A 14,282-nucleotide genomic window follows, 5' to 3' on the forward strand; every position below is an offset into this window, starting at 1 on the left:
TAGCAGAGTATGCCTCCAAAAAGTTAAGGCAATTTAAAAAAAAGTCATGTTAAAGTATGTCATAAAAAAGTGATTTAAAAAAGTCATAGTATAGTATGTCATGAAAAAGTCAAAAAAGGTCATAGTACAGTATGTCAAAAAAGTGATACAAAAGTATAGTATGTTTTTTAAAAAGTGATGAAAAGGCTATAAAAAGTGTTGAAAAAGTCATAGTCAAATATGTAAAACGTATTCATTTCATTCATTCATTCATGATTAAAAAAGTCATAGTATAGCATCTATTGCACGTCTGTTCGTCCTGGAAGAGGGATCCCTCCTCAGTTGCTCTTCCTGAGGTTTCTACCGTTTTTTTTCCCCATGAAAGGGGTTTTTTTGGGGAGTTTTTCCTTATCCGCTGCGAGGGTCATAAGGACAGAGGGATGTCGTATGCTGTAAAGCCCTGTGTGATTTGTGATATTGGGCTTTATAAATAAAATTGATTGATTGATTGACTGATATAGCATGTTATGAAAAAGTGAAAAATGTCAAACAAAAAAACGAATGGTATGTACAAAAAAAGTTTTTCCAAAAGTCATATTATAGTATGAATAAACAGTCATTGTGTAGTACATAAACGAAGTTAGAAAAAAAGTCGGTGTACTATGTCATGAAAAGTTTGTCAAGACAGTTATGAAAAAAGTCATAGTATGTCATATAAAAGTTATACAAAAGTGATTTAAAAAAGTCTGCATTCTAGATAATATCTTATCTAAATGAAATGTTCTGAAATGAATATGTGACACAAAAAGGCAACTTATTATGTCGACACTTTGAAAAACTATGCCTTAAAGTTCTGTGTTACATGTGGCCATGTGAACGATATTCAGCCAGCAGGTGGCAGCACAGGCCAACAATAAAATATAGTTTACTCTACAGTTCTGAGACAAAACTGGAAAATACAGAGGACTCTGCACACACCTGAGATTTAACAAACCTAATACTGGTTACTAATATTTACACAACCACTGCAGCTGTCCGTGCACTCTGAGGGGTTTGGGCCTTTTCTGGGTTCATGTTTTAGCCAGTTTTGCTTCACATCCATGTGTTTTGGATGGATGGATATTTGTAAACAATATACTGTATGTTCAAGTTATTATTCTGAATGCACTATCAAAAAAATAAATTAAAAAAACACTTTACGGGCTTTGCAAATTAATTTACTTTGCGGGTGTTTTGTGACTTTTTAAATTTAACTGTCTTTGTACTGTGGTACTCACAGCAAGATGAAGAGTTTCAGCAGCTGGTACTCCATGTGACCCAGTTCTGGTACTGGTTCTGTCAGCAGGATCTTCTGTGTTTCCAAACTGCTGTCTACACACACACACACACACAATTTCAGCATCTCACTGTCACTGGGAAGGTTCCTGTGACTGTTGAATGACAGGTAAGCAGACCTACCTGTGAGTGTGTGCGTGCTGAAGGCTGTTTCTGAGGCGAGGCTGGGGGCGGAGTTTCCCAGCAAGTCAGGGAGCGAGGATGAGACGGCGGGGAGCGAGGGCTTCCTCCTCCACTTCAACACCTCTGGAAACTCATCCTGACAGAGACACCAAGAGAAAGGTTCAGAAAACAGACAGTCGAGATGTAAACTAAATGTATCTTCTTACAAGTACAGTGTGTGTATCTACAGCCTGATAACTCTTCTTCCTCCACTGCTGTTAAAACACATCAGTGAGTGTCACACTGTGTCACTGGGTGATATATTCCTTTATTACCATGAACACACACATTGTAGTTTATCTTGACTCAATCTCACATACACCGTCCTGTTGCCACAAATACTCACTAGGGCACCAAATGTGGATTAATCCACCACTGAAAATAGTCCCCAACAAAATCACTATTTTCTTCTGTTTCATTAAAAAATACAGTAAGGATATATTTTAGGATACCTCTAGGAGACTTTTTTTTCCAAAATGACGATATGAAACTGAGTGAAAATAGCAAATCCAAAACATATCGTGATTGTCACATCAACAGCTTCTGGCTGAGAGAACATCAACACCTTCCTCATCATATTTAACACTTTGCTGAGCCGCTCATGTGTTGTCAACTCAACTTCACAGACAGAACCTGAAGGCAGCGTGGGGAAAGCCTCTTATCCAGGGAGCCTGAAGGGGTCACAGAAGGTCACCAGGACCAAAAAAAACAGCTTCTGGTATTCAGCTACGCATGCTTTTACTGACTGGTGACTCATTTCTAACACAGCTGTTTCCATCATTACTCTGAGGACTCATTTCGACTAGGTATTGAAATTTAAAGCTTTTTTAAAATGTGTCTGCAGCACAAAGAATCCAAAGTTGTCAAAAAGGGCTAGGACAAACAAAAATTTTAATCATCAATTAAACGGTCAATTTTGTAAATTAGTATTTTGTCTATAAAATGCTCATGGTCTTCTTTCATTCATTCAGTATGACAGTCGCAGGGGACATTTTTATCTATTTTAAATACTTCAACTACATTTTAATAATTATTTTCATATACTGTTATTTAAGTATGATTACCCATAACCCCCTTCTCTGTGCAGGTTCACAGAGACGTTCATGTGTATCTCTGCAGAAACATAATTCCAGCTCTTCAGTCACTTTTTCTTTTCCCACAACACGCCAAAGTGCAGCTCCTTTGTGAAGGTAATCTGCTGTGGTTGTTTGACAGAAATATTCATAAATATGAACAAAATGTGGTGTTACCATGGACAGAGAGCTGGGCTCCTCCAGGTACTGCTTCAGACTCAGACTCTTCCCGTTCACCTACAAACAGAGAGACAGTCAGACAGGAAGTCAACTCAGGATCAAACTGAAATATTTTCTGCCATATAATCAAGAATTATTCATTTCTTATTGTGACATTTCAGTTTTAAATAAGGTGTTTAACAGGATTGTTTGACAGTGACTTGGTTTAAATACTGAACACTTCCCCTCATCAAAAGAATACAGAGACGATCCACAGACCTGCAGGTGAGTGCAGATCCTCCTGAGGACGTCATAGACACTGTCTCTGGACAGCAGGGACACAAACACGTACTGCAGAGGGACAGACGGACAGAAACCAGGTTACATGACAAAGTGTTTATTACTGAAAATACTCAACTCATCTGAAAATGTGAATAAACCTCTCTCAGCTCTCTTTTTCTTTCTTAACACAACTATTTCTATTTCTCTATAGAGTACTGTATGGAATTATTTTTTTCTATTTTTCATCTTCTAAGTCTGGTTTTAAAAGGCGCTACAGAAATAAAGTGTATTATTATTATTTTATCATTATTATTCCTCACCTTCGAGCCTGGCTGTTCAGCAACTGAAATCACTTCTGATTTCTGATGTGGTTGGAAAACAAGTCATACAAAACTCATATATAAAATCTTAATAATTATATGGAGTACCATGATATGACCGTCTCCCCAGAAAATAAATCCGTACACCACAAACAACTTATCGTGTCTTTCTGCCACTCTACGACAGCAGAGTTTAAAACTAATAGCTGGATTCCTCTCTGCATTAACTGTGCTCGCCAACAGGCTAAACATGATCCTGTTCCCATGCACACATGTTGACATGATGACATCATGTGCCAAAGATTAGCATACCAACATGCGAAAGAGCTAGCACATGCTACACACCAGTTAAAGCTGTAAGATTTTGTCATATTTGCTGAAACTGTCACTGTCCTCAGGTTACAGTTGCTTCTATATGTGTGTGTATGTGTAGTCATCCTGTCTGGTACCTTCTGAGCTGTATCCATGGTGATAGCCAGGCCGTTTGGCACCAGACCTGCCGTCTTGTGTTTCTTCACCAGCCGAACTGACACCACAGGTATACACACCTGCACATTCACAGAAGAGAGATAAACTAGAATTACAGCCACGTGGTTGTATGCCTCCACAGACCAATCAAGTTGCTCTTACAGTCTACATCTATGTCTGTGAAAACATGGATGCTTTAAAAACACCCCCCCTCCCAGCAGCATAGAAGATCTATACAATCAGCACAGTTTTAAGGTGGACACCCAAGATTAGTGTCACCAGTTCAGTATCTGACAAAATGTCTCCACTTCTCTTCCTGAGTCAGGATGTTGTGTAATGGCCAAAGAAGTGTTTTTGCAGAACATTATGATGTCACAGTCAATTTGACCTTTGAGCTTTCACATTTTTGAGATAAAATGTCATCACTTCATAATTTTATCCTATTAGACACATTATGTAAAATTTGTCAAAATTAATGTATGAATTCTTGAGTTATGGCCAAAAACATGTTTTGTGAGGTCACAGTGACCTCTGACCTCCGGCAAACAAATTCTAATCAGTTCATTCTTGAGTGCAAGTGGACGTTTGTGCCAAAATTGAGGAATTCCCACATGGTGTTTTTGAAATATTGCGCTCAAGAGAATGGGACGCATAAGGTCACAGTGACCTTTGACCACCAGATTCTTATCAGTTCTACCCTGACTCAAAGTAGACGTTTGTGCCAAATTTTAAGAAAATCCCTCAACGCGTTCTTGAAATATTGAGGTTCACGAGAATAAGATTGATGAGGTCACAGTGACCTTATCCTTTGACCTTTGACCACCAAATTCTATTCAGTTCATGGTCACATCCAAGTTGACGTTTGTGCCAAATTTGAAGAAATTCCCTCTAGCTGTTCTCGGCCTTCTTGCATTCAAGAGGATGAGACAGATGAAAACATAATTCCAGAAAAAAAGATTGTGGACGCAGAGGCACAACCCTCCCGAAAAAACCATTTAGTTTGTAAGTCAGAGCAAACACTTCCTGTTAACTGCTGTTCACCGGGGTGGAAAGCAACCATGTACATTTACTTAAGTACTGTACTTCAGTCCAGCTTTGAGTAAATGTACTTGAACGTTACTTGTTTGTATTTATATTTTCTGCTACTTTATACTCCTACTCCACGACATCTCAGAGGGAAATACTGTGCTTGTTACTGCACTACATTTATCTGACAGATTTAGTTACTTTTCAGATTAATAATACAAATATAAATGACAAATAAATTATGAGTTATTATTAAATACAAGAAAAACTTTACTGATCCCTCAATGAAATTCACAAACTACCCAGCAGTATATAAAGTTATTGAAATCAGCTCCAGCTGCAACATTAAAGTGATGAATATATTAATGCATCAATAAATATAGTACAATAATGTATTTTATTCTGCATAACGAGTGCTTTACTTTAGGTACTTTTAGTATTTATTGAAACTAATGCTTTTGTATGTATAGTTTTGTAACAGTTTGAATACAGGACTTTTACTTGTAATGGAGTGTTACTAATATTTGAGTACTTTTTCTGAAGCTGCTGTTTGGTGCTCAGACTGTGGTTGTTCCATGAAAACAAACGTTTTACGTTACGTGACTTTTATTTCCTCTGAATGACAGAGTATTGATACTGAGGTGAACTTTCACCCAGACTCAGAATAAACAGACGTCTGGACCAAACACACACAGAACACACACATGTTGACTCTTTGGAGTCATATCGGGATCAAGAATGTATTTAAACCTTTCCAAATGTTCCTGTAGTGCAGACAACTATAGAACATGATGCTGTTGTAAGGACAACAAAGAGGCTTTACCAAACTGAAATCAATAATTAAGTCTGTACACAAACTGACTTTTTATCTCCAGCTGACAACTTCAAGTCTCTAAAAACAGACGTGACAAAGGAAAAAAGCTTTAAGAAAATGTGTGTGTGTTTTCTCAATTTTGTCAATGTATACATGACAAAACAGAGACGTTAAATATCTTCTTTCTGATGTCTGTCTACCTTCACCTCATCACTGAGCCAACTCACTCAGGGAACATTTTACTGATTTCTGTTTCCTAATCAAGAATTTCAAACAAATTGTAATTAAAGCAACACTTATTAGTTTTTTCTAGACATGTGAAGGGTTCTCATTTTATGTTATGTTCAGTTCAATGCAATGAACATTTTTAAATCATATTTGGACAAATTCAAATGTAATTTTGCACAATGTTTGAAATTTATTTACTTTAACATTGCAATTGATTTAAAACATCACTCAGACCTCATTTGCATTTGTTCTGCTGTGGAAAGAGTTCTTGTTAAGATCATAATAACTATCACATTTGATTTTAAAAAGCTCAACTAATCACTTGGTTTATGTTTCAGTGGTGCTGAGTTTATTATCTGTTGTTCTTATTATATGTTTTGTTCCAGTTGTCATACAAACAGTCATTGATCCTCTCATTCAGCAAATAAGATAAGATAGAACTTGATTTATTCCGAGGGTGAACCACTGATACTACCTGTTATATACAGAAATACTTATTTCTGTGCTGCTACACAGTCACATCGATTTTACATTTACAAACCTTTTTCACTTTTGTGACACTGGAATTCAAAATGACATGGATAGGTAGGAGAAACACAATGTTGTCTTAAACTGGACCTGTATTTTCAGCTTTGTCCAGTTTTTTTTAAAACTCTTTTGAAAAAGAGTGAAAAAGAAGCAGTCTGTTGATGGAAGACCAACACAGCGAAGAAAGAAATTTGCTTTTTAAATTCACCCGACTTCATGTGGCCACGTTTTAAAAGAGACAGATGGTTTGAGACGAACCGACAGCTTCTCCACTCACCTTGATGTCTTTACCAAACAGGTTGGCGTAGAAACACAGCCAGTTCCTGGAGATGTAGAGTCGTCCCTGCAGCAGGATGTCTCGTAACAACGCACACGAATACACTACAGAAGAAAAAGAGGAGAGGAGATGGGAGACAGGATCAGACAGGAGGAGAGACAGTTGATTTTTACTGCATCTCTGATCATCAGGAGCTGGAAACGAATATAAAAACAGATTTATTTCAATGGAAACAACAAAAGACTTAAACAGGCGATAGATCAGGTGATAGACGGATGATAAACAGTGCAGCTGAGGTGAAACATCTGTCCTGTCAGTCGTTGTCCTCCTGACCTCACAAACAGTCCTTACCTTTCATCAGGATCTCCTCTTTAGGAACCGTCTGGAACAGTTTGTGGTACTGAGAGTTGTATTTGCTGACAGTCTGCAGAGGAACAGAGTTAATGACAGACAGATTCAGATGTTTATGTCTTCAATAATCATGTCTCTTGGTTGAGCTCAGTATAATAATTGATGTGCCATTTGTCATTATTATTACAGAGAGAACTGAGACTTTTGTTGCTGAAGATAAGATAACCTTTATTTACTCTGAGATAAATTGTTGTTGTTGTGTGCAGCACAAAGTAGTTTATCATTAAAGGTTTAAGTATAAAAATATCAATAAACAAGTATCCATAAACAAACAAAGTGTGCAGATGTATAGATGAGAAGTGGCATATATCCATGTATGTACAATATGAAATCTGAAGAACAGATAAGTGTGTATGGTTAATTAAAAAAATTCAGTGATTATGTCCATGATATTACACGTAATGTCCCTTAAATCAAAAAGTTGTAATGATTTAAAGGATGGAAAGACAGTAATCCAGAGATGGGGTTCCACAGGGTTCTGTTCTTGGTCCATTACCGTTTTCATTAAACATGAATAACAGGCTTCCTAATCAGGACTTCAATGTCCATGTTTATGCAGATGATACAGTTTTATATGTTCCAGGCTCTGACTCATCTTCAGTCTGCTTTTCATGCTTTTTACCAATCACTTCTTTGTCATAGACTTGTTTTAAAAATCAGATAAGATGGCGTACATCCACCAGATTCATTTAAACTTAAAATGGTACCAATACCATAGCATACAAAGTGAGGAGTTCGGCGTGACAGCAAAGAGTGATTTTAGGTTTCAGTCAACTTTAATGTCTGCACTTCATTACGAAGATATTCTGTCAATTGCTGCTCCCCTATGAACCAATGCGCAGCCTCAGCTTCTCAGGCAGGGCTCTGTTGGCGGTTCCTTAGTCCCGGCTCAAAACTAAAGGCCTGTCTCAAATAGAGGCTTGGTCTGGCTGCCAAGCAGTTCATTCTCTCTGATGCACTGTCCATCTGAGCTAGATCAAATGAATGATTCATAAATGATATATGATATGAAGCCTAATTTCTAAACAAGTAATATTCATACTGGTTTAAAGAAACAATTTGATTGTATTTCCTGATCTTTGCTGAGCAACCGTTTTGTATGAAAGGAATTAAAGGCTTGTCTCAAATATAGGGCTGTTGATCTCAGTGATTTAAGCACATAATAGCCTGGGCTATTAATTAAAGGTTTACAGTAAATATGATTAATATTTGTTCTATTATCAATATATATCACAATGTGATGGACATTCGAGAGCTCTTCTTAATTTTAGAAATGCTGTATGCCAATAAATGCTATTACTGATACTTTAAATTTCAGTGTTCTTTTACTCATGTACCGTTTTGACTACAGGACTTTTACTTGCAGTGGGAATATTTTTAGTATTATTTTACTGTTGAATTGGTACTTTTACTTAAGAAAAGGGTCCAATAAGTGAACCACTTCTTTTGGGAATATTTTGCCTGAGTATTGTTTTGGTTCCTGACATGTGGGTCACAACTTACATCATCTAAATACACCTGCGTGTGTTTATTCTCTGTGAGACGGTGACTTCCTGCTTTCCTGTTCCTGTCTGAAACAACAAAGACTGAAACAACAGCAGCAGCTCGACGCCTGCTCCACCTGAAGCCTCTGAAGACTGGCTGAACATTTGGGTCATACTAACATCTCCAACGCTGAGGAAGTGTTGTAAGAGAAACAGTGTCATTGATCCTGCTGTCTCTGTAGTTTCAACTCTTACTTTCAGAGGTTAGTTTGATACATTATTTGAAATATATGTTTAAGTTCAAATGAACTGGAACCAGTGTGAACCAGTTGGCTCACTTCTCTTCAAACTGTAAAGTTAAATACATAAATACAGAGTTTTTTTTTTTGGTTTTGAGCCTTATGTTTTATCAGGTGTGAAATGATACAGAGACGTCTCCAAAAACATTTCTACCATAATTCAAAGTCATCAAGAGTGAGCAGGCCTTCCTAGTTCTTCTGGAAAAACTTATGTTGTTTCTTCAAACCTGGATGTTGCTCAGGACCAGAAAGAAGCACAATATCTGCATTAGATACTCAAATTTCCTAATTATGTCACTCGGGTGTGAAGACTCTGAGCCATATTAATAAGAAAATGATGCACATGCATGTGGTGTTGCTGACACACCTTCCTGTGTCTTCTGTAAATCCAATCTGTTCTATATTTATATCTGGTCCTCAGAGGTGGAAAGTTTTAACTGACTTGCAAATGAGTAAACGCAGCAGAACTTATCTCTGTTAACACATCTCCTAAATGCATTCGCAACAAGAAGAAATACACACCCTGAAAACACTATATGACACGCAATCTGTGACGGCAGCTGCTGCAGCTGTTTGATAAACCCACTGTGTGTCTGGAGAGGAATCTTTTATTTTAAACTTGTATCTGATATTTAATCTGTGAGTCTCTGATGGTGGACTGTAACTTTCTGTCTGCTGCAACAGATTCCTGCCTCACACACACTCAAACACAAACACACCCCTGACCGTGTTCCCATGGAGACGAGACAGACGCCGGAAACTTCTGCAGAGACTTAAAAAAAGATTTGAAAGGACTCCTGCTGGTCTGCCGTCATCTCTGGACTTCTGAGCACAACTACAGAGCTGTGAGTGTGTGTGTGTGTGTGTGTGTGTGTTGGTGGGTGGGCGTGTGTCCTTATATCGGCCACATGCATCTGTAGGTGTGGTGAGCTGAGAGACATGTCGTCACTTTTAGGTCAGCTCACATTGTGTTGCTGAGTGTTTGTGTTGCTGAGTGAAGGACTCACTGATCCTCTGTAACACTTCTTCACGTCTTCGTAGGACAGGTCGTCGATCAGCTGCAGCCTGTGGGACACGACATAACTCATCACGTTATTCTGTCTTAATAGACAAAAAGTACAGTTTCTTCTCGCTGCAGGAGCAGAGTGCTGAAGAGCTGAAACAAACAATGCAAAAAGTGCTTCTAGGTTGTTGTTTTCTTAACATAAGAAAAAAATTCTAACACAAAGAAATGGAAATTCATCTTTGTGGCTTTAAAGAGAAGTAGGTAAAAAAAATGCATAAACTTTAACGGGGCAAAAAGTGCAAAAATTAGAAAAACACAAATTATATGCTGTTTTTAATTTCCACATTTACGTCGCCATCTACTGAGGATAACTATGTGGGTGAAAGTTCCAGAAACAGGTAATAGCTGGAGGGGTTACATATCTTGTTTGGCCTGAGAATGCCGCGGGATCCCCCAGTAGTAGCTGGGAAGCGTTGCCGGGGACACCGGGAATACTTTGCTCCGCCTACCAATGGAATTGTTCTGTACCGTCCCCATGTTTGGTCCCCTCTCTGTTGGAGTACCTAGCACACAGATGTGGTACTAAAAGGTGGAGCTGTGAACACTGCAGTCTGATTGGTCAGTAGAGGACGGTCACTCTGCTCAGGGCTGAGTTGTGTCTGGTTTTGAGGCTCATGTAACCACTGTTCATACTGTGGAGAGTTTTATTAGTAAACTGTAACTATAAAATGAAAGGATGTTTTGCTGCCTCTCACAGCAGCTGGAGTCTGAGAAAAATAATTCACTGGGCCGACTGCCGGCAAATTTTAATCTATGAGTTGATGACGTAAATCCATCAGTACACCTTTAATTTCACTGTGACAACGTTGACCATCACTTTAGTTTGTATTGTCTCTCTTGGATGACACAGACTTCTAGTAATGAGCGGATCTTCAAGCATTTATATATTAATTTTGACCAGGTTACCTGAAGTGCATATATTCTAATCCTCACTCAGAGAAAAAAAAAGTAGCGTAGAGTGTCGTTCCTGTGGGCCCCGACAACACTAAACCCCTGAGCTTGCCTGAGAAGGACTAAATGCAGAAAGCTGCTATTTTTAAATATCCCATGGAGAGAGACTCTCACTGCAGCCTGTTTTATTTTGTTCTGAAAATGTCACCATGTAGATTGATAAAGTAGGAAACACAGTGAGTGCTGGACGGAGCAGTGAGTGACAACAACCCTGTCAAAGTGAAAGTCCTGTTTGCAGTGGAAACACTAGGGTCTAGGTACCATGTCTGAAGGGTTACTGTTGGTTCCAAAGGTACAATACTGAAATTGTTTAAAGTCCTTCCCTCATTACATCACACGGCAGCTTTAATCAGACTGTTTCCTGTTATCAGGAGCCACGTGGAGGTGAGGATGGAAATGTGACCACAGATAAATGACACACGCACACTGATAATGTGAACAGGCATTTTCACAAGTGAGCAATCAGCTGCTTCACTGGAATATATATGACTTAACATTCAGTCATTAATGTATACTGACCGCTCTGTCAGACACTGTGGTGAAAAGACATTGAGCATGTTTACTGAAGTACAATTTTGATGTCAATTTCCTAAACTTTTTAATTCCTCTGCGCTACATTTCAGATAGAAATAATGTACTTTTTTCTGCACTAAATGTATCTGACAGCTTTAGTTACCTCACAGATTAAATTCTACAAGACAGTGCTAAAGTTTAAAGTCTCCACATTGGTAGAACTGCAGCAAATTAGTGATCCAGGAGGACTTTATTACATTTTATTTGATCCTATTTTTAACCTATTCTAACCTCTTTGATAGTGGCTTGAAATAAAATCATTTTTAAAAATAAGGAGTCTAAAAAGCTGCCAGTAAAATACAACCACATGTTAATTATTTTATTTATCACAGAGAGTAATTACTGCCAGGTTTCTAAAACAACCAAATTCCCAGACAGAATAAACAAAGAACAGGAGCTCTGATAGTGAGAGCTGCATCACTGCCGGTAACAATTAAAGATACAAAGAGAGGCATTTACACAGCACAAACACAACGAGCAGCTTTTACTGGAAAAATTAAGATTCAAGAGCACGAAGCGAAAAATTAAAACAAAATGTGAATAAAAAGAGTCTGAAGTGTGTTAATCCACTGCTTCTCAAACTGCTCTCAGGTGTTTGAATGTTGTTTTGACAAATGCTTTTACTGAAACACACGTGACACACACACACACACACACACACACACACACGCACACGACACTTATTTGCATCAGGTTTCACGGAGGATGTTAACGCAAATGGAGTCATAAAGTTCATGCAAACAGAAAAGCAACTGACAAACACCAAACCCATCGCTATGGCGATTAAATTATCATTAAGCATTAATCTGTATGGTCATTATCAGTGGTGAAAAGTAACTATGTACTTTTAATCAAATACGTTACTTAAAGGTCCAGTGTGTAGGATTTAGGGGGGAAATATTGGCAGGAATGGAATATAATATAATAAGTATGTTTCCTTTAGTGTAAAATCAATTGAAAATTAGATTTACTGTGTGTTTGTCACCTTCAAACGAGCTATTTATATCTACATAGGGAGCAGATCCTCATCTTTGGAGATTGTCATGTTGCACTGTCATGTTTCTACAGTAGCCCAGAATGGACAAACCAAACACTGGCTCCAGATAGGGACATTCATGTTTTCTTATCGGCCACCATAGTGAGCAGCCCCTCCTTGACAAGCAGTAGAAAAACACTGATTTGTAATGTGAAACTGCTTTATTCAGTGTTTCTACTGGTTTAAATCACCTGGTCTGTTTGTTTTAGAGAGGAAGAGACCTCTGTGGAAAACTCAGGTCCCAGTAAAAACCTCCTGAACAATAAACACTGAAGGAATTCTAACCAGGAGAAGATTCAGTTGTTTGCAATCTTCAATCCTCACCACTAGATGCCGCTAAATCCCCCTAAATCTTACACACTGGACCTTTAAAGGAAATTCTGACATACTTGCTCTGTACTTGACGACTTTCATTCTGTGCTATTGTAACGTGAGGGTTTGATGTGTGGTGGTTGGGTCACTCTTCTTGAGAGTACACAGCAGGATGGAGACGGATATTCTCTTAAGCAGCACTTCACTATTCTCCACACATCAGCAGATTCCCAACAGCCACCTCTCCTGGGTACACTTCATTGTTATGGGTCACATGTCTCTTAACTAACCAATGAGAAGCTAGAGGGACTGAGGTAAATGTGTGTGAGAATTACTGAGACAGATCCAGCAGACTATTTAACCTTGTTTTAACAATGCTGCTGTGAATATTTTATCATGTAAATGTGAACATAAGTGTGAACATAAATGTGCAAATAGTTAACTGTACAAACACTGTAAATGTTTTTTTTTTTACATAAAAATACATTACATAATGCAGTATATATATATATTACTAATTTACCTGGTAGTACTAAAAGTATCTAAAATTGGCTCAACATGATGAACATAAACAACTCTAACCTGCTGCTACATGAGTGATTAAAACAGAATTATATACTATCTATAATAATATGACCCTTTCTGCATAACAGGCACTTTTACCTCTGACAATTAAAGTATATTTTGCTGATAATACTTCTGTACTTTTACCTCAGTAAAACACCAAGTACTTATTTTGTAAATGTGAAAAAAGTCAACTGAAAATGGGGGATGAGAATTCCCATCAGCCACAGGTTTTAGATGGTACACTGGAGCATGGAGAGTTCAGTGTGTGTGTGTGCATGTGTGTGAAAGGAGTGATTGTCCACAGGAGCTACTGGGAGGCAGACACACACACACACACACACACACACACACAGATAAAAGGAGTAATTATGCAAACAGTTTGAGGCTGAATGGAGAAAGTGGAGCAGAGAAAGAGGTCGAGTTCACACTCCGCCGACACGTCTGATAATCTCCTGTTTGCATGCTGAACACAGTTAAAACGATGCTGAACATTTGCTGACTGTTTGATACAAAGTGAAGTTTAATTCATATTTTATCAGAACACATTGTTGATCCTGTTCAGTTTTCTAGCAGTGTTGTGTATTCTGTAATCAGCTCTCTGCTTATTGTTGTTGATTCTGTGCAGGATTCAACCTGCTCACACATGCAGAAGGGATTCATGTGATTCAAACAAACCTGTTATATGAGATAAGATAATTTTTTAGTCATTCAGCTCTTCAGAAGAAATTTTGTAACAAAAACACAACAATCCTTATTTTGAAAATTTGTTTGTAAATATGCTTTGTTCTCTCAACATTGGGTTGTGTTGTTAATGTGCTAAATGGCTAACTAGCATCATGACCGTCTTCCAGTTTCCCTTTCTGAATGATGATTACAGACTACCGCCGTCTGCTGATGTGGTAAGTTATTTCCTTTCAAGCAGGCACAGAATG

The 14,282-nt window shown here is 38.1% G+C and overlaps 1 protein-coding gene across 2 annotated transcripts in view; it reads right to left on the minus strand.

The window, feature by feature from the left end:
* LOC126408345 (GRAM domain-containing protein 2A) overlaps positions 1-14,282 on the minus strand; it is a 42,684-nt gene that overhangs the window by 8,390 nt on the left and 20,012 nt on the right. Inside the window, exons 4-11 of one of the 2 annotated variants that reach the window (XM_050073847.1) lie at positions 9,853-9,910; positions 7,003-7,075; positions 6,652-6,755; positions 3,760-3,858; positions 2,988-3,059; positions 2,727-2,786; positions 1,438-1,573; positions 1,257-1,350 (exon numbers count right to left, since the gene is read on the minus strand). In XM_050073847.1, coding sequence (XP_049929804.1) covers positions 1,257-1,350; positions 1,438-1,573; positions 2,727-2,786; positions 2,988-3,059; positions 3,760-3,858; positions 6,652-6,755; positions 7,003-7,075; positions 9,853-9,910 — 696 coding nt within the window. Of the gene's footprint in view, positions 1-1,256; positions 1,351-1,437; positions 1,574-2,726; positions 2,787-2,987; positions 3,060-3,759; positions 3,859-6,651; positions 6,756-7,002; positions 7,076-9,564; positions 9,692-9,852; positions 9,911-14,282 lie in introns of those variants that run through there. The other variant, XM_050073848.1, reaches the window with a different exon arrangement.

The sequence above is a fragment of the Epinephelus moara genome, chromosome 20, assembly GCF_006386435.1.
Source record: "Epinephelus moara isolate mb chromosome 20, YSFRI_EMoa_1.0, whole genome shotgun sequence".
Lineage (NCBI taxonomy): Eukaryota > Metazoa > Chordata > Actinopteri > Perciformes > Serranidae > Epinephelus > Epinephelus moara.